Here is a 25,628-nt window from a genome sequence, read left to right on the forward strand (position 1 = left end):
TCTCCTGGCCAGGATGTGAGTATATACGCGTGTGTGTGTGTAGGTGGACAGTTCAGGGAGCTGGTGGCCAAAAATGTTCCATATTAGAATTATGCAAATGAGACAGTCAACATCGATGCAGGATTCTGTTGAGAAAGGGGGTTGCTTTGGGTTGGATTGGTTTGCTTTTTGGGTTGGGAATTCTGCCTAAATGTCCTTGGAGCCCACATCCGATCGGAGTTTGTCGGACGGCGAACAATGGCAGGCAATTTGAGACACAAGTTTAAGCTGTTCGAAATGTTTAATTTGAACCAATTTCATTTCAAGTTTGCAATGAAAACTTTCCTTCTGCCACCCACACAGAAATACATTCGCACATGTTGCTAATGGCAACAATGTCCAGTTTTAAAGAAATTAAACTAGTTTTTCACACCTTCAATTTGCAAACTAACTAAAATTTTGTTTCGAGATACTTTATCTAGCTGAATAAGAAGTCATCTACTATTTATTTGCTAGCACTTAAGTAAATCATTTATAAAAGCTTAATTTTAAGTAAGACTTTGTTGAGCAATCTTTAAGAAACAGCAACTTTATGAATTATGAATTGTAAAATGCATTTTTAAATAGATCTGTTCTTATTAAAGATGTGAAAAACTAACAGCTCCTTACAAGGTTTGTTTAAAAATTTTGTGCATTTAAAATTGTTAACCGAATGTTTAAGAAAATCTTAAATCACTAAATCACCGAACTTTTCCATTAAACACGTAGAGCTATTTTCACAGCATCCAAACCCAACCTTTGGAACCTCTCAAATATCCAAAATTAGTTACCGCCAAATCGAACAACTCGAAATGAGTGTAATATGACATTAAGCTGCACCAATTGAATTTTCCCCGAAAACTGTTGCCCGGAAAAGTCAGCCTGGAATGCCTTTGATCAGAGGCTCATCATCAGGCGGCGGGCAAAAAATATAAAATGAGGGGAATAAAAAATAATAATGTCAGGACAAGCCGCCGCCGCATACGGAATACTTTAAAAGGAATGCCGAAGGTTTCTCCGCTTGGAGATATTTATGTATAAATTTTTTTCGCTTCTTTTTTTTTTGCTTTTTTTGGAGGCGATAGAGGGAAGGTGAAGGACATGGCATCGCATGTCCTGGCGTTTAGTGGCTCTATGTGTGTAATATAGAGCAGATATCCGCTGCTACTTTTCCCCCGTAAATCAACGAAGCTGGGGAAATCACTTAGGACCATGACGCCGCTGCCCTGATAAGTTGGCGGTTTTAAAATTAATGGAGACGTTCGCCTTGCTCAATGTTTTCTTGCCCCCCGAAGGCTATTAAATGGGTGTGTTTCTAGCTTCTAGATATTTTACTTCAATGCTTAGATTGCTGTTTTTATCACCAGATATTTGGTAATTCATAGCTTGAGTTTTTTGACTTAAGGTCCTCTGTCTTACATTTCAATTGATTGAACATGATTTGTGATAACCGATGGAGGTTCATAAAAATTATACTTTTTTAACACGGGTTAGGACCTATAAGGAAAAGCTTTTTCCCAAAGCTTTTTCAAGAAAATGGTTCTTAGCTAATTTTCTTACTCAAAACAGCTTTTTAAAGCTTTCACCTGTTACTCGGCTGTCCAGTAACATTCTCTGTTAACTAGGTTTTTGAAAATTTAAATTTTAAACGTTATAAAACTTACGCTATGGAAAGTCGATGCACCATTTTCTTGGGAAAACTCACCTGCAATGAAAGAAATAAAAATTTTATTATTCAAAAGTTGACAAGTCGGTTCAGAAAAAATCAATACAGCAAAACGCACGCTGAAGTGCACTTAAGAAAAGTATTCACATTCATACAAATTCACTGAGAAAAAAAATATTCAAGAAGATACTGTAAGGGGAATTTGTTCTACAACGTGTTTTAAACTTCTGGTTAAAGAAACTTAGCTACTTTTTTAACTAAAAAAAAACATTGGTATATTTTTACGGTTTTAAAATGGTATTTTTTCAATAAGCTTTATATTCTAGGTATTTGTTTTATGATTTATTTATTTTATATTTATGTTATTTATTTGTTTTATATTTTTTTCAGTTCATATACAAGGAGATACATTTTTGCTGTATCTTTTTGTTGCCGCTCAGTAGTCATCAAGTGGCCCCCCAGGCGACGAACTGCGAACAAGCCGAGACGATGAAAAGCGGGCTCAGCAGACCACTTAACCTTGATGATCGGCACACTCCAGCTAAGGCCCACCCACAACAGCCAGAGAACCCACCTCCCAAACATCCCCCACATTTCCTTTCCCCTTTTTTCACTCATTTATTTCGCCTCAGTTACAATTCAAGTCATCAAGATTAATGCGACCCTGTCGCTCGCACGTTGTCACCGAGATAAATCACAACGAATTTGCCCCCATGGCGTATGTGCAACATTTAACTTAATTAAATATCGGGCTGCCGAAGATAGTTTGACCAGAAACGAAAGACCATGAAGTAGATCAACTCGAAGCCACTGATGAAAGAGCAGCCAATGCAAACGCCCAGAACGCCTCCAATGTTGGCTTGTTATTAAATATAAATAAATAAATATTTATGGGTATTTTTTTAAAGAGTTAAATAAACTCACACAACATCTGGTACCAATGGTAGAGTATATTTGTTGTGTACAGCTGTCGACGTGGAGTTTTAAATTTAAAATTCAATTCGCTTCTCCAAGGATGCAAATATCCCAGGATTTGTTTGTTTAATCTATAGCACAATTGATTGCAGAGCGGCAGACATTGGGGACACTGAGCTGGTGACCAGTTTCCTGGGATTTCGTATAAGAATTAAAGTATTTAAAAGACTTATTTAAGCTGGAAAATATTCCCAACTCACCCTCTACCGACTGCAAACAAGTTATATTCTCCAAAGTGCAATGCTTAAAGTTTTCCTTACTTAACTCAAATGGATATGGCACACACTGGCAATTAATTAGCGTGGCTTTTATTCTACACTCATCGAGGCACTTTTCCCTACTTTCACCCTCTTGAGGAAAATAACAACCTCGTTCTTCTATGGCGTACTCTTTTAATTGAGCATTTCCCTGAAGCTCCATAACTTCTATTTGTATAGCTGCTTTTTCACCAGGGTTAATGCTAATTCTACCCAGCCAACTTGGAACATGTAAACTAAAGCCTGGCAAATTTTCCATTAAAGGATATGCATCTTCTTGTGAGGAATCCAGAAAAAGTGTGAGTTCTCCTGTGAGATTTTTCTTATTTAAAACACAACAATTGCCTTGACTATAAGCTTTTAGTGTAAATAACTGTGAACAATTAACAGCCTTACGATTAGTTTTACATTTAAGTATTAAAGATTCACAGGCAGGAGTTAAGCCTAATAAAAGTGAACTAATATTCTCTTTTTGCAATAAGGAATTTATGTGGAATACCTCATCTGGTTTCACAGATAAAGGATCAAAATATCCCGTGAGCAATGACAATTCCTTCAGCCAAAAATCCTGAGATTTGATAGTATGAGAATAAACTAAATCATGTGCATAGCTGAGCATTTTCCTGCGACTAAATCTGTAGCCACTACATAGTTGTAGCTCGGGATAGTTCATTTCCTCTTCTAAAACCTTTACTTCCGAGAGATCTGCTATAGATGAAAAGCTGAGAAATTCCACAATCATTAAAAACACTATATAGCTAGCAAAAAAAATGCCAACGCTAATAAACAAAAACCAGAAGACTCTCTGAATTCGGCGTTTTCTTATAAAGTAAAGCAGGCCGAAACCATTGAGACTTGTTTCTCGAAAATATTCCACCACTGTTTTATTGAAAGCTGCCACAATTCGAGACATTTTGACGGTACTAGAGTGTTCTTCGCAGTCTTCAGGATATTTTATAGTCCTTTGGATGGGTAATTATGGTCTTGAGATACCCGATTATTCAATGCAGATAGCTTGTCGAATTTCTCCAGTCAAATAAATAATGTCAAATTATATTTAATTCAACAAGTAGGGGGCGTGGCTGAGTAGCCATTAATGGAAATGGCAACTGTCGAGTATCGTAAGTCGAACATGCAACGACTGTCAACTGTAATTTACCAGAAAGTGCTGCAAGATACACAAAACACGGATACACACCCACACAAGGAAATGGAAAATATCACGCTAATGCGAGGGGTTGAATATTAATGGGATTCAGTAGGGGAATCCCAATTCCGAATGTAAACGTTGAATGCTAAATTCTGTGTAAAGTTCTTTTAATGTTTACTTGATGACTTAACTGCTTAGCAGGTAATTCAATTAATTTTAAAAACAAAAAATATGTTTAAAAAATTACTCATTGTAAGTGATGGCTTGTCGATTTGATTTTTAGAATCTTATTTTAATCAATCAGTACAGACATTTGTAGATAAAATATTAATAAAATATTTGTAAAATTTAAAAGTATTTATTGTTTTATGGCGACTTGATTTTATTAATCTGCTTGATTTCGATTAAAGCCAATCTTTGGTTTTATTAAAACTTTATAGAGATGTATAAATTCTTCCGTGAAAATTTTATATAAGAAAATATATTTAGTATGAACGTTAAGAAATATTAATCATTGCATAAAAAATAACTAGTTATCTTCACATAATTACTAAATTTAATTAATATATTTCACCCGAAGACTAAGACAAAATATGAGCAATAAAAAAAGATTACTTCAATGCGCAATAAAGCTGAAAGTTGACCCATATTACTCGAACATAAACTTTTAGATAAGCTTCAATTGTAAGACAACCCCTTAAAGTGATACAATAAATATTCCAAAAACTTTTCTACATAATCCCATTTCAGCTTAAATCTCTGGCACTTGTTACCAAAACCGAGAATAAAACTAATCAGGGAACATGTATATATTTTTGTTGCCCCAATGCGGGAAATCTTCTCTAGCCCCCCCTCCCCGTCTCTTTCACTCCCTAGATACACCCCTCTCTTTCTAACCATGATAAACCAACTGGGCAAACAAGTTGAAGAGCTAAAACGCAATGCGAACAAACAACAACATCTGTGGGATAAAACTAAATAAAAGTGAACAACAAATTCCAATAAGAAACACACTCACACCCACACCAATGCACTGAATGAAGAAGAAGCAGCAGCCGCACATACACAACCCACACACAATAATTTCCGGTTCAATTAAACGCTTGTTTATTTATTTATTTATACGTAGCTTCTACGGGTGTTCCACTTAGAGGTGAGAGGGGTTTGAGATATTAAGGGGGGAAAACACGTTGTGTTTTCGATTTAATTGTGGGGGCATAGACTTGAATGAAGAAGCAAAACGAGACCAAAGAAATTCCACTAATTTGTTTATGAATGAACTTGGCCCACAGAGAAGGCAAACCAAAAAATATGGAACAAATGTCAAAGATGAAAACGATTATTTATTCCATTTCGTTTGGGGAACATTTTTGTTTTTGGATTTAGGCAAGTCAATCATTAGAAATCAATGTATTATAATGGAATATATTGATTGTAACTCACAATTATTTAAAATGGCATTTAGAAGCCTTAAAACAAGTAGTCAATAAAATACTGCAAGGGAAGTGGTTAATCCTGTCAAAAACCTCGCGAACTTCGATTTTTTTTACATTTCGTTTAGAGATAATTTTTTTTTCGGATGTTGGCAAGTCAATCATTAGAAATCAATGATTATAATATAATATATTGAATGTAACTCACAATTATTTAAAAGGGAATTTAAAAACATTATAACAGGTAGTCAATAAAATACTGCAGTTTGTGATAAGTTGGATGTAGGCAAGCCAATCATTAGAAATCAATGTATTATAATGGAATAGATTGATAGATAGACTTAAAACATTTAAGCCGGTAGCCAATTAAATACTACAGCTGATAAAACACCTTGGAAATGATTAATCCTGTCAAGAAACTCGCGACCTTAGGACGGATTAGCAAAGTGGTTAAAGGCGAATGCCAGAGGCGAATTTATGCAGCAGTAAACGCGGGGAAATTGCTAACGGGGGGAAAAGGGTTAAGGAAACTGGAGAAGATATGCGGTGGCTAAGGGGTGATTCAAGAGGCAGGAAGACAAGGGCAAGTAACCGCAAAATGATTGCATACTTTAATGGGTGAAGCACTTAGGCAGCCTCCCCTGCACCCCTTCCTTACCCCCTTCGAAACCCATTTCTCACGTTCTCCCAAACCCTTCTCCTCTTCTCTCACTTTCTCTACGGTTGTCTCGATTTCCTCGCTTCCGCTGTAAAATTGCATCAGTAAAAATAGCGTAAAAATTGAATAAAACTAACTAGAAGAGAAAAAAGTGGGCGGTAAATGGGCGTGTGCAACGCATAAATGTGAAAGGTTAGACTTGCAATGCGTGTCAGGAATGCAAGAGAGCCGGAGAGAGCGAGTGGAGAAAGGGGTTACAGAGAAAGCAGCGGGCAAAGAAAAGGGTTAAGTGCTTACTCATACTTTGTGGCTTATGGAATGCAAAAGCAAAGAACAGCTTACGGGGAGAAAGCAGAGTGATAAAGGTGGAGAAATGGGGTATAGAACGAGCCAAAGGAGGCTGCTAAGTGCCCAAAGGCATTCCCCGCCTTGGCAGGTCACAGGAAATGCCTCAAACGAGCTGGTTAGAGAATGCTAACCTTTCACAAAGAATTTCGAATTCCAGGTGTTAAAAATAAAATACAAATACTCCAAATATTTCAGCACAAATAAGTGGGAGAGTAGGGGGCAGTACCTAAAAACTAATATCCAAAATAATTGGAAGTCCCTTTAATATAAAAATTTAAAGGAATTTATTTTAAAACACTTTATAAGGAAGTTAAATTGTACTCAGCAGTAGAAATAACACATTTAAGCATTAAAGTATAATATTTCACCAATTCCTTATTAATTTATGTGCTTTTTCCAGTAACTACTTCATACACTTTCTTCTAAGTAATTACTTATTTTTCCCAGTCTACAAAGGTTAACAATCAATTAGGATTAACCCCAAACTAACAGCCGATCAACCGATGAAATAAAGTGCAATCAAGGCTCAACTTGACTGACAATCAGGTTAAACTAGCGAACCGCAAGGTAAACAAAGAGTGCACTTCACCCCTAAACAAATCAAGCCACCGCCTCGTATACGTTATATACCTTTCATATCCCAATCTAAGCAGATAAACAAACTCAAGGACTGAGGCTTTATACCCCCGAAAAATCCACAAACATTCGGCTAGAAGGGAGAACAGCAAGGAAAGTGCAAAAGGCAACATAACAATCACATTGCACTCAAAAGGCTATCGAGTAATTTACACACACAGGGTCACAAAAGAAAAAAAGTAGTAAAATCCATGGAAAACCATGAAAAGCAGCGGAAAACAAAAAAACACACGAGAAAATCGCCATGCGAAATGCACAAAAAACAAAAATATCAAAGGTGCTATAAAAAGTGCTATAAATGACTGTTAAGTGAGTGTTAAGAAGAGTCGACTTAACAGTGAGAGAGAGGAAAATAAGGATAAGAGAGCGCAGGATGCAGAGCGCAGGCTCTCATTTCCGCTTTTGTGACGTCGTCGGTGACGTTGCATAGAAAAATGCGAAAATGCGTGTGCAGCAGGATGCGAGAAAAACCGAAAAGCGTGACAAGAAAGCCTCAAGCTACGAATCTTTTTTTGTGCCAGAGATTTTTCTTTGAGAGCCGCCTAATGAGCGGAAGGAAAAACCGAACGAGTGAGGTGGGAAAATTGTGGGTGTTGACAGGTTGGCGATTGACAGTTGGAATGCATTTAGTGGAAAGGGGATCGACTGGAGAATACTTTAGAATTGCCAGCCAACACAAAACAACTTCTATAAACTTTTCTTAAATTAGTCTGGAACTTTTGTAAACAAACTTTTAAACTTTATAAGAAACACACAATATTTTGTAAAAACTTTTGAAGATGAAAAGGCAAAACTTTTCATTGAGGTAAAAAAACGTTTACTATAAGTTATCGTAAAACTTTCAGTATTTCAATTAATAAAAACTCCATTCGGTTTTCAAATATATTAAAAAATTTAATTTAAGTTTAAATTTATGAAACTAACTGATATAAGCCATCAATTAATTTCTGAGTACCAACACACTCATTATTTATCTCTCGGAAATATTTCACATTTTACCACTTTGCCATGCAATTCACATACTCATTTGCATACACTTCACATTACAAATTACACTGGTAAACAAAAATAGCCTTTTAAAAGGTGAAACAAGACTTATACTGAATACTATATTTTTACTACTGTGAATAATGCTCTGAATATGCTCTGGTTTAAAATTTTTTTTTTAATTTGTAGGTTTCAGAAATATAAAGCTATGTTAAATTGTTGGTGGATTCAAATCATTTAAAAAGGTGTCTGAAAGTATGCAACAATATATTTGATGGTAAAACCTTTTCAAGAGCAGATGTTTTAAAAATATATGTACTATATTTATACTGCTATGAGCATTTTGCTTTGGGTTTAAAAATTTTTTTAATAGGTTTAAGAAACATAAAGCCAAGTAAAATTGTTGTTAAAAAAAAAAATCATTTCAAAGTGTGTTTGAAAGTATGCAACAATATATTTGATGGCAACAACTTTTCAAAACCGTGTGTTTTTAGTTGGAAGTAAATTCGAATCATTTGTAATATATATTTACACATCAGGTGATTTATAATTTATAATATAAAAGTGACTAAAAAGATAAAAAATATTTTTACTTTACTTAAATATATTATATCAGTTTAAGATATTTCGTTTTTTTCTATGTATTCACATACTCGTACTCAACACGTGATTGGTTCCTACCTTTGAAACAAGCACAACCCATGATGTAGCCCATCATCAGCGAGGCTTTGATGTCGCCCTTCAAGCTGATTCGCTTGTCTCCCAATTAACTTCCTATCCTTTCGAATTTATTTTCGATTCCTTGAGGTTGTTGTTATTGATGATTTTGTTGGGGTTGTTGTATTTGTAGTTGTGGATTTTCGAGTCTTGGAAAAGTGAACGACATTGGGAAAAGTGAGTTGAAAATGGCAGTTATGGGAATAAAGTTAATCTTTTGCTGTTTCGCAGCTCACTGTCTTTTCGGCCATGTATTATTTAGTACGCAATCTGGGTTTATGGGGCCTTAGCGTCGGACCTTATCACTCTTAACGGTTAACGGGAATTTATGCAATAAGCCCCAAGAAACTTTTATTTATTATTGCACACCGTACATCAAGCATGATACACGCACAAACTTTGATTTACACTTGACTTTATCACATTGTTCTAGTTGTTGATTTTGGTGTTTGGTAGTTGATTGGTGTTGTTCTCTATAGCTAATAAAGCCTTTCCAATTTGATATCGCCTTGCTTTTTGCTCTCTTTTTGGTTTATAAGTTGTATTGATTATCACTTAAAATTGGTTTGGGTTTCTTATGTTGCGTTGCTTTTGGTCTTGCCTCTCTGATTGCCTTTCCTTATTTGGCTCTCCCCTCTCGGAATTATCTTTGTGCGATGATTGTGGAAAATTTACTCATTCTCGATGATTTCACTCGTTGATGTTTCATATCTCCCCGCCTTTTTGTTGCGCTTTTGTCAATTGTGCGTTTGTTATATTTTATATTATTTATAAAATATTTATTTTACTTGATTGTGCAGTTGATGTCGTTTTGTGTTTGTTGGATTTTAATTTATAATATCACAAAAGAGTATCTCTGACACACCAGCAGGAACCAATTAAAATTGTTATTAATAATTATGTGAAATTAATCATAAACATTTAAGGAAGCTGTAAAAGCTTTTTGTGCTTGCATTTCGGTTTGGGAAATTATATATTGGGGTTGATAAATTGTATGACTTTATGATGAAAGAGACGAATAGCAGGAGCATTTACTCGGAAATCGTATTTATTTTTAGCAGGGGGATCAAAATGCGTCAGAGCCTACAGTTTAAATTGGTTAATAAACTCACAATAAATAAATGTCATTGATTTCAAATCATTAAAATATTTAAGCATATTGCAGATGTATTTCATCGCCTTTCCTTAAACGCGAATTCTTCAAGATCCCGTAGGAATTTCTTTTAAAACGCTCTTTTTAAGAAAAAAACCCGACTATTTGGTTGAGATAAATTGTTTAATTTGCTTATTCCATCACACATTCTAATCTATTTTATAAACACAAAGAAAAAACAGTTTACGCAATCAACTAGGGGCCCTCGAAAACACTCTTGACCACTTTACATATGGTTTAAATTTCCGTAGAAACTTTAAAATGGCAATGCCACCCACTTGAAAGCCACTGGCCTGAATTGTGGCCATATTTGCTTAAACAAGCAGCCCATTGTCCATAAATAAGCGGCAGACACAAACAAAAACACTAGCTGAGAAACTGTCAGTGGCCCAAATTGATAAAGATTATCCGAAAGCCAATGCGACAGGCACGGGCCGATGCCAGAAATGAAAAGCATATATACGTATGTATGTATAAAAAAGTAAATAGCCACAGGGCGGAAAAACTCTGACTGCATTGATCGAAAAATCCACCCACAAAGATTTCAATTCAAACTGCGGGTAATTGGTAATGGCAATTCATTCAATGGGGTTCTGAGAACAAATAAGCTTGAAAAATGAGAAATGAAATACCGGAAGTTGCAGTGAGACAAATTTCTCGCCAGCCAATTGTTCATAATTAAACACACAGACAACTCAGCCTGCAGCAACAACGAAACAAACATGGGAAATCAACGGACGAACGACCAACCGACCACAACAAGTATACGCCACCATAAAAGTGAATTTTTTGCGCGCGAGAATTATAATTGATGGCGCCCACATTCTGGTACCCATATCTCTTCCATATCTCGCCTCTCGTCGCAGTGTGGATTTTATGGCCCCGGCTGGAGGTCAGTAGCACATGCCCGATGCTTTCAGAGGTGAAAAATTTCAGGGGGAACGGGGGGCAAGACATTGACATTGTCATCATTCGACTTTTATGGCGCCTTTAAAAATGTATCTCGAAATTGTTGCCATCTCTGGAGCGAAGATGGCGAAATGCGAGATGAGTAGCAAGTGGAGGAAGTGAAATTGGAAGTGGGAAAACGAATTCAAAACACCCTTAAAATCTAAAAAAGAAAATGAAAGATTAAACTTTGCCAACCTTTTCAGAGCTTTTAGGGAAGTTCAGTTGATAAGGGCAGGTTCTTTAAATATATGAAATGATTCGAGAAATAAAATACCATATTTTGAAATAATGGCTATCGAACACCGATAAAGGCAAGTTCTTAAAATATATAAAAATATTTAAGAACTCAAATACCATATTTTGAAATAATTGATATCAAAACACCCTTTTAAATTTAGTTGAAAATGTTATTATTACTCAAAATATTTAGGTGTATTCTCCTTCATCAAAATAAATCTTATATCAAAAACATCCAACATTATTTATACCTTACCAGTTATCCAGCATTTTCCAAATAAACACCCTATCCCCAAAAAACAAAAGTGTATAAATGTGAAATGAAAAATGAAAAACAGAAAGATTTTTGTGTGTTGTTCAGTTTGTTTTTCGCCCATTTGCTCTTTGGCTCTGCCTTTGGCAAAATGTTTACACTGGGGGAATGCGAAAACAATAAATCGGAAAAACGGCGAAAAGAATTTCCTAATTAATGAGCTCGAGGGTCGAGCCGGCCCAAATACTTGTATATATATCCTGAGAAATATAAATTTGAACAACAAATTAGCTACGGCCACCCACTCGCTGGAAAAGTGGAAATACAACAGAGGAAAAGCTCTAAAGTAATGGCTAGAAAAATGCGAAAGCGAACCCTGTTTAGTCATTTGCATGTGTTGTCTGGTAGACAGGAACCGGATATCCAAATGTCGGAATTACGAGCGTCGGACATGCAACCAAAAAAAAATATATAGATGTATATATGAAAATGGGAGTGGTCGAAACACGTCTCTATTTGGTCACCCCGATTAGACTATATTGACTTGGCCCCCTAGTCCAGAATTTTTTTCTGGATTTTAATTAGCCAAATTAAATTCGCATACAAACAAAACACAGCTGTGAATGAAAATCGATTTAGCGCTGGCGACTTTGCACATTAATTTTCATTATAATAGAGAGATATTGTTCGTCCGCTGGGAGGGTAAACAAATTGAAACGAATTCATTCATCAGGTGACCTCAACTAATGAGCCGGTCAGCCAAAGCAAATAATAAATAAAATAAACCACATACAGGTGGAATGTCTGGAAAATTTGAGTCAAACCGTTGGGGAAACTCTATAGTAAATATGTATTTAGGGTTTTTCTGGTTCGCCGATTTCAATTATCATGAGGTGGAATAAAAAAGTATAACACATTTCGACCTACATAAATGCTGATACGATTGGGTAAGCTTAAATTTTTTAAAATACCTATTTTATATGAACTGAAAATTTTTATTAGCTTTTGTATTTGCTAAAAATATTTTTAAAATATTATAATGGGTAAGGGAAATTTCCCAGCGACTTTTACAATTTTTAACGATTATTTCAAAGCCAATCATTTCCCCTGGAATTTTTTAACACCTTTGATAAGTTATCTCTACAACTTAAAAAAAAAAGAAACGAGACTAATATTAAATAACCGGCATAGATTACGGGCATTGTCAATTTCACTTTAATACAAGACAGTAGAAATCTTCACACACACTCCACCTTCTTTGGCCCTCTATAATTGCATTATCAGGCTGACTCAATTAGGTATTGTGTACACTATATATAGAAGATATATATGTAGCTTATCTGCGACTATGCGGTTCTAATGAGATTTCACTTTAGGAAAGAGCCAAAACAAGAAGAGAGTCTTTATTAGATTAAAATGCGGAGATTGGTGGCAGAGCGGTATGGGAATGGCAAAAGTAAATATTGTATAATAAATTATACATTTCTCTCTAAGCAAATATTTTATCACACATTATAAGACCAAAGCAAACATTGTATCATAAATTGTATGTATGCCTCCTTTAGCCTATGTGATTTCTTACTTTTTGTTTGCAGTTGCGTTGTGCAAATATTTAACTTGATAATATATCAGTTCTATAGGGGTTTTTCCTACTACTTGTAAAACAAAATTGTGGACTTTTCCATTTGTTATGTATTAAAATAAACGTTCTTAAAGACCCTCTCAAATTTCACAATGAAAGCCTCATTTAAATACAAACTTTATATGGTTATAATTTGAAATTTGATAACGCCGTGGCAAGACAAATGCTCTATAATAAATTATTTACCTATATATAAGCACATATCTCCATTTGTTAAGCCGATATCTCTGCGCTGGTAGTTCAATATACCCTTATCTATTTAAGCAAACTTTCATTTTTCTTTCAGTGGTCATTAACTCTAAGCACTGGGCCATAAAAATGAAACTAATGGCCATAACTCACTTAGGTAAGTCCCCAGCGGGGAAAATACAAAAAATAAGAGAGCAACAGGAATTAGACGCCCCGTGGACGCAGGATGAGTGTTCACTGTACGGCGCACTCTCGTTACAAAGTGCGTGACCTAGCCCAACAATGACTGAAAATTGTTTTTCTCAGCGAGGATGACTATCAGTTTGATGACTGACACTATAACACAAAGTCGAACAACTTAAGCTTAAGATGATTCATCAGTGGATAAGTAAAAAAAGACATTATAGAAAATCAAGAAAAAAATGGTATATAAATGGCAATTTGTTAGTCAAATGATTTTGATATTAAAACACACATACACTCGCATACAGACTCTTCACACGGACACACACTGATGCACAGCAGGGATGCAATGGGAAAACAAACAGGAAAAGGTGGTCGACCTCGCCATGGGGGAAAAATGGTTGCAAATATTTAAAGAGCAGGAAATCCTCATGATACTGGTTTAAGAAAAAATTTTTAAAAATATTAAAGTATATAAAAGCCATCCCATTTAATATTTATTAGAAATTTCTATGGTTTGACATTCAAAAACCAAACTGATAAGCCTTTTAAAACCAAGAATTTTAAAAACAATGCAAAACAATGAACAAGGAGAGAAAAATAAGGATATATCCAGAGAGCGGTGAGAAAGGAAAACAAAGGGAGAGAAATAAGGAAGGAGAAAGAGAGAAATGCAGAGAAACTGAGAGAGAGAGAACCGCCCAATGGCAGGCAACACTTTTCCCAACCGTCAACGCTGCGTATGCGTAATGTGAGCGAACAGTCAACCGAAAGTGGAATGGCGGAAAATTAAAGTTTACCGCACGCCCCTGTCTGCCCCCCTTTACATTTTTTTTTGTAGAATTTCCCAACCCCCCTTTTCGCCCCCCTTTTTCGACAGCTCCAACGACTTCCTGACGTGCAGGCGAGCGCAATTTATGGCGTGGCAATGCGTATTGCTGGGAAAAGGGGGCTAAAATGGAACAGGGGTGCCGCCCAAGGGGATTCCAAAAGGCAACACCCTGTAAAGGGACACTAGGGTGTCCTTCCTTAAGCCAGACCATAAAAACATTTATATTCATCACCTTAAGTGGACATTTTTCATGTGGAAGCCCCAAGTTCCGAAAATCTACCTATCTAACTCAGAATTTCCTCAAAAAATCTTACAGTTCTCAAAAAGACTTATGTTGGTAATTAATAATAAAAAATAAAATAAAATAATGATTAAAAAATATTACCATAATGTTATTATTAACTTATTTTTTATTGGAATATTATCAAAAAAAATTTTTTAATTTTGTTCTTTTTATTCTGAAATAGTTTTCCTTAATTTCCTTAAAATTTATAATCCCTTTTTAGAGCTTATAAAAATCAAAGAAAAATGGGGACTACACTACGTATGAGTAATAACCGCCAGAAACCTGATTTTTAATCCCATTTTCCTTTTGTATACCTTTAATTAAAAACCAGAAATACAAAGACATCACCCTGTTTTCACAGACATACATAAATTAAACTGCATGTTTGGTCAGGGAAAAGTGGGCGGCAGAAGTTCAACCGTGTTTAATTTGCCTTCTTACACTTTTCCTCTCTTTTTGGCCCTAATGCACTCGCATGTTGCATTTACACAAAAATTTCCTTTTGCAGCGTTTTTCCTTTACGGAACAAAAATATTTTTGTTTCGCTTTTGTGGGCTTTGTTCGTCGGCGAAACGTAGGAAAATATAAGAGGCAAATGTTTTCCTTTTTTTGTGAGTTTTTTTTGTGCTGGTTCATTTGGTTTGTTGTTTGTTTTATGATTTTGTGGGTGGCGCTGACGAAGCGTTCTCTCTTTTTCCCCGGTTTTCCCTTTATTTTTGTTGTTTTGCTCAGTCAATTTAAATTGCATTTATTCAAATTTCGTTGACAAGGCTTGCGGTTTGAAAAGAATGCAATGACTTAGCAGGGAACTTTTAAGCAGAGGAAAATCGGCAAGTTTTGCAGGTGGGTTTTACAAAAACAATCTTAGCAAGGTCTGCAAATTCCTATAGTAACTAAGAGACTAACACAACTGACTAAGTGCAAAATTAAATTCAGAAATATATTTTTATCAGCTGAACCTCATGTATTTGTCATTACATTTTTTATATAAATCATGTTTTTAAGTAATAGATAAGAATAATGTTGCAAAGACTATTGAAATGTGACTGATAGGGGTGATTAATATTTCCAGCGATTAAAAAACATATTTTAAGCAAGTCAAATAAAGTCAAGGTATTTCTATGTTGGGGTTTCTTAACCAGATCTCCTTCAATTTAACTGTGAAAATATGGAAATTCTTCTATGAACCGGTTTTAGTCTATCAAAATATTTCTAATGCTTTAACATACTTTATATGTTTTTAGTTTGAAAGGTAACCTGCTTTGGATATACAAAATATCATTTTAAGGTAAAACCTTTAATATTGCAAATCATACTTTTCATTTTAAGTACTTTTATATTATGCTTTGAAAATACAAAAAAGCTTTAGTATTGCATAATATTTTTGTCATCTTTAAAATTGTATTATTATTTATTTCTATGTTTTTTTGTTTATATATAACGATTTACCCCAAGACAACTATAAACAATATTATACATTTTATAGGTCTACATTTATCATCAGTTCCACCTTAAAAACTTTGTTGCCAATGCATTAGTAGACAAATTCCTTCACCCAGCTTTCAATGGACACTTGATTTTCATTTCTAGACATTCCCATTCGCGGCTGATTGATAGCTGCAGTATTTTATGAGAGGTAGTTTACGATTACTTCCTCGTCGGCGTTTGTTTACCCTCGAGTGGGGAATTTTGGACCTGAGAGAACCGGCGTATCACCCATGTGACTCCGAAAATACAAGCACAAAAAGGGAAAGGTAAACAGGGGGGTCAAAATATTTAACTGCAATTACTTTTGCGTATTGTTATAAGCCACTACACTATTATTATTTAATGCATAATGCTATGTACACGGGTAAATTACGTATTATTTATAAAGCACTTTACTCGCATAGTTCTGCGGTAATATCTACTATTTCCTATAACGATATTGGTTGATTTTTCGGGTGTTTTTAGTGTTATTATTCTCTATATATATTATTTTTATTCGACGGACGCGACGAGAACGCGTTATAATGTTAACTGAACTGGATGAGAACTGAATCAAATGGAATCGGGTTTCCTATAAAAATGCCCCGAAAACGAAGAGAGAGAGGAAGAGAGCGACGAAGAGAGGGAATGGAGGAACTGGCGATAAAAGAGTAAGCTCCCCCGCTCTTTCAGAAAACAAAATATAAAATAAACAAAAGCGCAAAACGTGCGCAGACTGTGCGAGAGAGAGGGCGCGAGAGATGTAACCATATGCCGGTTGCAGCTTCTCTGCGGGAGCGAAAGAAAGGGGTAGAGACGGCCAGAAAGAGAGGGCAACACCCAAATGCAAACGACAATAAAAAGCTTCAAAGTTAAGTCAACAAGGCAGCGACATCAAAATTTAATAGTCATCAAAAAATAAAAACAAACTTGACGATAAATGTACGTAGCTGTGCTAATTATCAGAAAAATATAGAGATGGAGATGAAAATGGAGGGCTAAAACTCGGAAGATTCTTCAGTAGCAGAGCTTTATGGCCGCTTAAGTGTTATGGGAAGTCAGCCAGGCATCCCCACATTTTTCAGTTACAGTCTGACCCTCCTAAAACCACTCAAAATGAGTTTACAAAATGTTATAAAATTTGCCAATATTATGTTTTATGAAAATATATGTATACTTCAATAATATATTTTTCTATATTAATTTGACTATACTATAATAAACAATATAACAATCCCATTTAGAAATCTGAACAAGTCGAAAATGATATACTAAAAAAGGTTAATTTCGGTTTCTTAAGTTGTCGCATAATTTCAAATAAATTATAGTCTTAGGTATGTGACAGTTATAAATTGAATCTCCCCTGTATTTGTCTGAGACACCCATTTAGTTACTTTAACATGCGATAAACTTTTAGTAAATTGCCGCAAGTGTTAAGAAGAGATTTGAAAATTGAAAAAGCAAACACGGATCCGAAAGAACAGAGTATTTGCATATCTACATGTTTACACTAACTTGTATGCGTGGGTGACCCTTAACTAGGCGTTAACTGAGCTTAAATGGGCCTTAAGTGTCTCTAATTTATGGCTTATGTTGATGATGACAACAAGAGAAACAGACGAGAGCGATGGTCACTTAAAAGTTATGGTTAATATACCCCATTGTGCACCCAAATAAATCTTTTATTATTATTTTTTATGGGCATTTCTCCTCTTTGAAAAGTTTTTTATATTTTAATATTTTTTTTTTGTATTTTAGGAATTACTTATATTTTATATTTTTATTTTAAAGAAAACCTCGATCTTTCCATATTTCCTTATATGTACTAACTGCTTACTTTAATCAAAAAAAACTGCTTTGATAAAGTAAACTGCTTTAAGAAAGTTATATGTAATATTGTGTTGCATACTTTCAGGCTGACATTTGTAAAATATATTTAAAAGAAATTTAAGGACTTGTAGCAAAATCCCTATTTAACAAACTCTCCAATCATCTATAATTCCATAACATCCCTTAAATATCTAATATTTCTTATTGATAACTCACCGTTATTGTTGCTGATGGCGAATCGCTGCTGCAGCTGCTGTGCCAGCGCCTGGTGGTGCTGTGCCAGTGGGGTCAAAGGTGGTGGCGGCTGACCCACGCCCAATTGCTGTGGCGCCGACTGCGAATGCGGAACACCGCCGCTCTGTGAGGACGTGTCCGAGGAGCCGTCGCCACCGCCACCGCCGCCCACACCGCCACCCACAAGGCCATTGGCCATGGCATTCTGCGGATTCTGACCGTTGAACTGCTGCACGGAGATCGAGTTGGGAAGCCCCTGGTTCAGCTGCTGCTGGGCGGCGGAGATGAGCGGATTGCCGGCGGTGCCGTAGGTGGTGGCATTTATGGAATTGTTGGCCTGGCTCATGGAATTATTGTGGACGGCTGAGTTCAGCAGGGAGCCGTTGGCGGTGGCTCCGCTGTTGCTGCTGTTGTAATACGACTCCTCGCCTGTAAATCGAAGGGGGAAACGGGTATAATCAATGACCAGTCGTAATTGAATCTTTAGAAATCGCTCGTAGACTATTCTTTACTTATATTGTAAGAGAAAGTTACAGGGAATTAATAGAAAGAAATGGTTAAACGTTCAGAATTGACTTTTCTTATATTTTTTTTTATTTCCTAACAGTGTGTACGACTTTGGTGCCAAGAAATCATTCCATTTTTACTGATTACTTTTCATTTCCTTTTAAATTCTTTCAGAAAACAAGATAGAATATTAAACTAAGATTATAAAACAATAGAATATATCTCAATTTTTTAATATAATTTAATTAAACAAAACAAAACATATCCTCAAAATATCAAAACAATGTTTATTTATAGTAGAGATGATATATTAAGAAATTTTATTGTTTTAATACTCTATAAAAAATACCTTTAGTAATATACTACCAAAAAATAGTTATTAAAAAAAATACCTCAAACCAAGGTGAAAAACCTCTCGTAAAAAGCATACAAATTCTTACAAATCGCCAGATGAAAAATTCCAAGAAATACTTCGCAGAACACCGGTTAAAATAGCAAACCATTCATAAAAGCTCTATATTTAGCTACAACTGGAAGCAGCTTTCTCCTGGCGAAAGCCTTTCGCGTGGCTGGCGCCCTCTGTGGTCGAGTGGCGGCAAAAACTGCTTGCTTTGCCTGCCGCAAGCAGTTTAAAATTGAGGTAGGTTCGAATTTCTCGCTATAAAAATCGGCCCCCTTCTCCATTAATGCCCCCTTTCGCACAGCCTCATTTGAATGCATTTCGCGTTTTATTGTGGAAAGGCTTCTTCTTGTCTTGTTTCCCCTTGGATGCCTACAACTGCCCATAGCATGGACAATTAGCCGCCACTGATTAATTGACATTTAGCGGAAAAGTCGCGACTTGGCGACGGGACAGCAACTCGTAAAGTCTGCTGACAAGGCGCCTTCTTGAGGTGCCACGCCTCCATTATCGTATCATTTACCTCCTTCGCCTTCTACACTACAAAAAAATATTACTTTTATGTGAAATAACCCTAGCTCTCCAAGGACAGATAAAATAATGGAAAAAAAACGCGAATTCTTGAGCATCTTTTTTCAAGCAGTCTATATTAAGCTTTACAATACTATTTATTTCATCAAATATCTACATATAAAATGCTATATATACAAAAGATATCATGCCTGTGTAGCCCCCATTACTTTTTCTCTTTCACCACAACCTGGCCAATTGACGAGCTGCCTGTCACAGCTCAACTACGCAACTGAAGCGGAAGGAAGACGCTTCTTCTTTGGCTGGCAAACAATTTAACAGAGTGCTAACCTGTCTAGTTACGCACATGGGGGGGATGAGGGGTATATCACACTATAAGCCATGGCTATATCGTGCGTGGCTTATGGCCAATTTCCGTTATGCTTGCGCTTGCTTTTGTTGCTCTTCTGGTTAAGCCGTAAGCAAAACTTGCCAACAATTGGCAGCCAACAAAAACTTTTGTTGCACATGGCAAAAAAAATACAGCAGAAATAAAAGCAAAGCAAAAATATAACAAAGAAGGAAAAGAGCTGGAGGGGTCTCCAAAAACTTGTGGGAATAATCAGCAAGCTAATTTGTGCGCTTGGCACGCATTAAGAGATTCAACAAATGTAAATGTTGATGTTTTCTTTTGGGGATTTCTTTGGAATTTATGGTTTTACTTTGATATATATTTTGAACTTCAGAAAGATTTAATTTTTTTCAGATTTTAAATTAAAAAAATACTTAGATTAAATTGTGTGTGGACCTGAAGAATTCGCGTAGCGGACCTGAAGAATTCGCGTTTTTGTTAAAATTAACTTTTAATCAAAATAAAGAAAAGTTTGAAGGTCTTCGTTTCTTTCTTATCTTCTCATCAAACTTAAAAGTTTGCTAAACTAAAAACTCACCTGGTTCTGGAATATTGCCCAGGGGACTTTCTGGCAGTAGAATCCCCTTTTGCACTAGCTCATCACGATTGGCACGCACAGAAATCTTACGCTCCAGAGCTGTTAAAAAATACAAATAAATATATATTTGAATTTCTTAAGTGAAATATATTTCAAGAACTTACATTTGGAGGCCGCCTCGAACTTCTCACTCTTCTTTTTCCGCCGCCATTTCCAGGGCTTGAAGAATCTGCCCAGGGCACTGAGTTTGCTCTTCCTTTCCAAGGGCGGTGTCCTGGTGCCCGATCCCAAGCTATTTGTGCGTATGGCAGCTCCATTCTGTTTCTTAGCTGCAATCGAAATTGAAAACGAAGAGGGGCACAATTAGCAATTAGCATACATGGCGAACATTTCAATGGAAACGCTCTTGCGGAAACGGAAGAAGGCGTTCCCCCATTTTGGGCCACCGGTTATTAAATGGACGCATTCCACGCCCACTTTTACCGCTATTGTGGCGGAATGTTGTTTTTCATTTTTGATTTTTTTTTGTAAGCTGCCGCGGAAAATATGTGGCAAACTGCTAGGTAAACTATTATGGCTTTTGTTGCACTTTTATACGATTGTGCAATCATTAATTTGTTGCTTTGGAAACTAGGAATTTTGTAATGGTTTTTATTTACAACAACAAGAGACAAAAATGCTATTATAAAGCTCATTAAAAATGAGAATTTAAAGCGGATTATAATACTATAAAAACGGAAACTGAAAAATTAATATTGATAAAATATCAATTACTTTTCGAAAATAAAATAAATAAATAAATGTAGGTGTACAAAATAATCTATTTAAATTCCTTTTTTCTCTTTGAACAGACCCGAAGAATACATTTTTGATTGAACGAAAAAGGTTTATAGATTTATTCTTAGCCATTTTCGTCACTCAAGCGAAAGAAGTTTCCCAGGGGAAACCTCTTTATTTTTCCAACTGGACAAATATTTAAATTCCGTTTCTGCCATTTGAGACTCCATGTCAGTTTGCTTTGGGAAATCTCTTGGCCAAACAATTGATGTGGGGAAATGGAGAAATACACAGAGAAACCCAAGCAAAAGGATGGAGATAAGGTAAAGAAAAGTCAATAAAAACAGCACTAGATATGTCGACTCATTCCGAAGTTGAACCCAACCAATCCCGCCCACTTTTTCCCTGCTATTGATGCTGCCTTTCAGATAAGCTTTGGCATACAATATGAAGCATAAAAAAAAAATACACCCACATGCGGAAAAACTTTGAAGTGCTGCCTGCATTGAAGCGTTGAAATTAGGCTACCTGAGAATAGGAAAAAAGAGGGACTTTGAGGTAGAAAGAAAATGTATAAGAAAACCAGGGGGAAGGGGGTGTGGCAACTGTAAAACTACTGCAAATGGGCTAACAACTATTTGGCTTCATGATCTTCTTACCATAACTGGGCTTCCCCCACTGCGACTGCTCCAATTGTGGTCAATTGTTGGTCAACAGCAGCCAGTTGCCGCTTACATAATGAAAAGCGAGGGGTGGGAAGAGGCAAAGAAGAAGTCCTGCATCTTTAAGATACTTCTGGTCTCGGTTTTGTGTATCTCGCAAATGTGTGTCACTTTGAGGGAATTACTTTTGCCAACAACAGACGCCCCACAAAGAATAACAGCTAGAAAAATCTTTGAATCATTTCGATTGGCGCCAACCAAAGAAATTTGTGGAGAGTAAAGAGGGAAATTGCGGAAAATACCCGGAAAATGGGGTGACAAATTTTCGGGTTGAACATATTTGTTTACAAAGAAATAGTAGCAGTTCTATTCAGTTTCTTGAAAATACATATAATGGTTTTTCTTTATGATATTTTTTTATTAGTTTGAAATTATTGCATTTAATTCTGATAAATATCTTAAGATTTCTTTAAATATAGAAAAACAAAATTATAAAAATGAAACCATAAATATTTTTTATTTTTTGAGATAGTTAATATATGCTTGAATATCTTTATTATTTCTAATTCGGCTTTATGAATATCTATCTTTTAATTGCTTTTATTCACATCTACAGCAAACAACTTAATTAATTCCAGTGCATTTCAATTTGTTTGTTATTTGTTTGTAACTCAATTATTCATATGGCTGAGAAAAAAACAGCCGTGTGCATATTCCCACACAGCACTTAATTAATTTCAAACTAATATGTTTCCCATCCAAAAGGCCATAAAACCAGCATACCCACTGTCTGGGGCAAACAAATTACACGTCATCAGAATCTCAGCACGAGACCAGAAATTGTTAAGGCGAAATGGCAATTTTGGACGCGTCTTTCCCAATTTCCTCGGCTGTTTCCCCTTATTTTTATGGCCCAAAGGGAAAACCAAATACAAAATCAGGCAAATAAAGTAACGTATAAAAAAAATAACACAAAAATAAACAACAACGCAGTTGACGTTGTCGTCATTATAATATTTTTATTTCCATTTTTTCTTTTCACGTTTTTTCTGTGGGGAGAAACCGGTTTTGGGAGCTTCGTCGACGTTTGAATGAATGCAGCTTCCAAGATTTTGGCTTCTAAAAAAGCGTCAACAAATCCAACAACAAGTACAACAAAAGCGAGTGAAGGGCGCGGCAAAAACAACAATAATAATAAGGCAACAAAAAAATCAAAAAAAGTAATGCTATGCGAACGCGTGGAAAACGGGTTTTCGCGAAAGTTGTTGTCATTGTTCGCCCGTTGTTGCTATTATTGTTTTTGCTGCTATTCTCGCTTGAGCGGCATTTTTTCACTGTTACAGTAAAACATTGATAAATTGAATAATTATTAAAATTTTAAAAAAAATTCGAGTATTTAAAAAAAAATAAAAACAAATGATATTTGCATTTCTATTTCAAAAAGAGAGTAACACTATTTTTTTGGTATATAAATTTATTCTATTATCTTAAAAAAAAAAATTTGTTAAAAAAATTTAATTAATTGAAAGTTATTTTTAAGGTATGGGTTTTAGAATTTTGAAATTGTTATTAAATGTTTTTATTTCTTTTTACATTTTTTGCGCGCTTTTTTCCCTCTATCTAAATTTAATGTCAATAAAATTTGGTAAATCTATAACAAATTTTCTCTTAAATATTTGTATATATTTTTTGCACACCACACTAGTACTTTTTAAAGAAGTCCCACTGTATTTGGTTTCGAATTTTTCGGGGCGCCCGCCAGATTCGCTTGAGGCCAAAACCGAGACAGTTAAAGAGGCAGAGAGAAAACCCAAGAAATATGGCTGACTCTTGCTGGAAAAATGTTTTCTTCTCATTGTTGTAGGTATGTAACAAGATGCTTGGAACCTCAAAGGGGGGACCAGGGCAAAAAACACAGCACACAAAGGCAAAAACAAGCCATAAACTGGCAGCCGAAAGTCAAGGAGTAAAAGTATGAAAACATCCATTCGATATGCACGGATAAACTATTACGAACACAAGAATTATGAATGTTCAAGCCGGATTTATGTAAAAGGGTTCGAAAGCGATGGCTTTCCACTTGAATTTGCATTTACAAGCAAAAGAAAATGTTTTTGTTTTTATACCATTACAAAAAATGTTAATTTCATGTTATTTTTAACTTTTCATTTGAATCCCTCACAAGACTTTCGTAAATTCCTTTCGACATATTTATTTAAATTGCCTCTTTTGTATAAACACTTTGGGGCTTCGTCTATAAAATAAACCTCTCGTGTTATTTACAAGACTAGCACGATCTATAGTAGATATACATTTGAATGCCGTTCTATGTGAAATGTCAATTGGCGTGTTCCACTTTAAAGCGCACTACTCGCTTATAAATAAACAAAAATCGTCGCTGATAACTACACCGCAAACACGAAGAATAACTATATAACAACAAAACCGGACAGCTAACAATAACATGGGGGAATTTATTTGCGCAACGTGATGTGCTCAACAATTTGTTAAAATAACAAAAAAAGAAGAGCTGAGAAAAAACTTAAGCCGGGGGATTTTGAGCACCTAACATAGTCAGAGATATATAAATTATTTCTACGATTTATCGCATGCAACAAAATTTGTATTTCCATTGGCGAATAAATTACGCCAAACGCAAAAGTCGAGTGAAAAATAGAAGACAGAGGTTGTCACAACATGTCAAAGCTGAAATCCCACAAAAACAAACCAAAAGTTAATTACAACCAAAAAGAGTAATGTTTTTGGAGTTGGGTGCGTGAGAAAAATGTTTTAAACAAATAGTAATACATTGTTTGTTTACGCTTTAAATATTATATCAACAAATATTTTCACAAAACTTTATTGTATTAAAATTATCATTTTTTCCATGTAGTAAATCTCTAAAATAAAAATACAACTTCATATTAATCATTTGCTCATCTCTAAGATTAAGCCATGTAGAGTGAGAAAAAGCATGGCCAAAATGTCAAACAGGTGAAAAGTGAAACACTCGCGAAGAAAAGAAAAAGTGTAACAAATTGTCTGAAAAATAAATTGGAATTTTCTCTAATTTGCACCTCATGCTAATATAAAATAGATGTCTTATGGCATTTTACTTTATTTTTTGAAGGTTATCCGGCGCTAATTGAAGCCAGGCAATGGCAATTACAAATGAATTGAACGCTGGCAATTTGTGGGCCCGGTCTAATGTCGATTTGATTGCAATATGAAGCCTTAAATTAAATGTAATCGTTTGCAATCGAATGGGCAAGTGAAAGGGGTTGAATTTTGGGGGGTACAGGTCACGCCTCGTGGCACGTAGTTGAGCAAGGTATCGAAAGAGCATCGAAATGCACATGTACAAAATTTTAAAATCGCATTACGTATACGCAACGTTGCGCAGCAAAGGGTAAACATGGGCGGGGGGTGTATTTGAATTTGAATTTGTTTATTTTTGTGTGCTTTTCGTGAATGAACCGAAGCATTGAAGCATAACCTAGTCGTCGCCAATGACAAAATCCGATTCACTTTACATTGCCCATCGATAGTTGTTGACATTGAGACCAGTGACAGCTATGACTATGGAAATTATATAGAGTTACTTGATTAATAGATCCTCAGAATAACAGTAAGTTTGGTATACAACAAAAGATGATAATAACATTTCTTATAGATAAATTATGCATCAGACCATTTAGTTTCTTTATATGGTATTTGGCA

General features: G+C 35.5%; 2 protein-coding genes across 15 annotated transcripts in view; both read right to left on the bottom strand.

The window, feature by feature from the left end:
* LOC108011801 (protein nutcracker) overlaps positions 1–25,628 on the bottom strand; it is a 108,270-nt gene that overhangs the window by 40,383 nt on the left and 42,259 nt on the right. For 13 of the 14 annotated variants that reach the window (XM_065865046.2, XM_036815969.3, XM_070996550.1 and 10 more), the window contains 3 exons: positions 20,634–20,798; positions 20,470–20,568; positions 18,085–18,531 (listed from right to left, as the gene is read on the bottom strand). In XM_065865046.2, coding sequence (XP_065721118.2) covers positions 18,085–18,531; positions 20,470–20,568; positions 20,634–20,798 — 711 coding nt within the window. Of the gene's footprint in view, positions 1–8,809; positions 9,570–18,084; positions 18,532–20,469; positions 20,569–20,633; positions 20,799–25,628 lie in introns of those variants that run through there. The other variant, XM_036815975.3, reaches the window with a different exon arrangement.
* On the bottom strand, positions 1,989–4,132 carry ppk27 (pickpocket 27). Its single transcript, XM_017077032.4, has 3 exons — positions 2,860–4,132; positions 2,609–2,791; positions 1,989–2,543 (listed from the first exon to the last, which is right to left on the bottom strand). Exons 1-3 carry the CDS (start codon positions 3,827–3,829, stop codon positions 2,425–2,427), a joined length of 1,272 nt encoding a protein of 423 aa, XP_016932521.4. The 5' UTR covers positions 3,830–4,132; the 3' UTR covers positions 1,989–2,424.

Source organism: Drosophila suzukii, chromosome 3 (assembly GCF_043229965.1).
Source record: "Drosophila suzukii chromosome 3, CBGP_Dsuzu_IsoJpt1.0, whole genome shotgun sequence".
Taxonomy (NCBI): Eukaryota; Metazoa; Arthropoda; class Insecta; order Diptera; family Drosophilidae; genus Drosophila; species Drosophila suzukii.

What these genes read in the sequence shown, in the direction of transcription:
- ppk27 (XM_017077032.4), bottom strand. Translation starts at nt 3,829, where the DNA reads ATGTCTCGAATTGTGGCAGCTTTCAATAAAACAGTGGTGGAATATTTT. An exon ending in TTGTTTGCAGTCGGTAGAGG is followed by an intron (nt 2,792 to 2,859) that starts GTGAGTTGGGAA and finishes ACGAAATCCCAG; the next exon opens with GAAACTGGTCACCAGCTCAG. An exon ending in CCATTGGTACCAGATGTTGT is followed by an intron (nt 2,544 to 2,608) that starts GTGAGTTTATTT and finishes TTTAATAACAAG; the next exon opens with CCAACATTGGAGGCGTTCTG.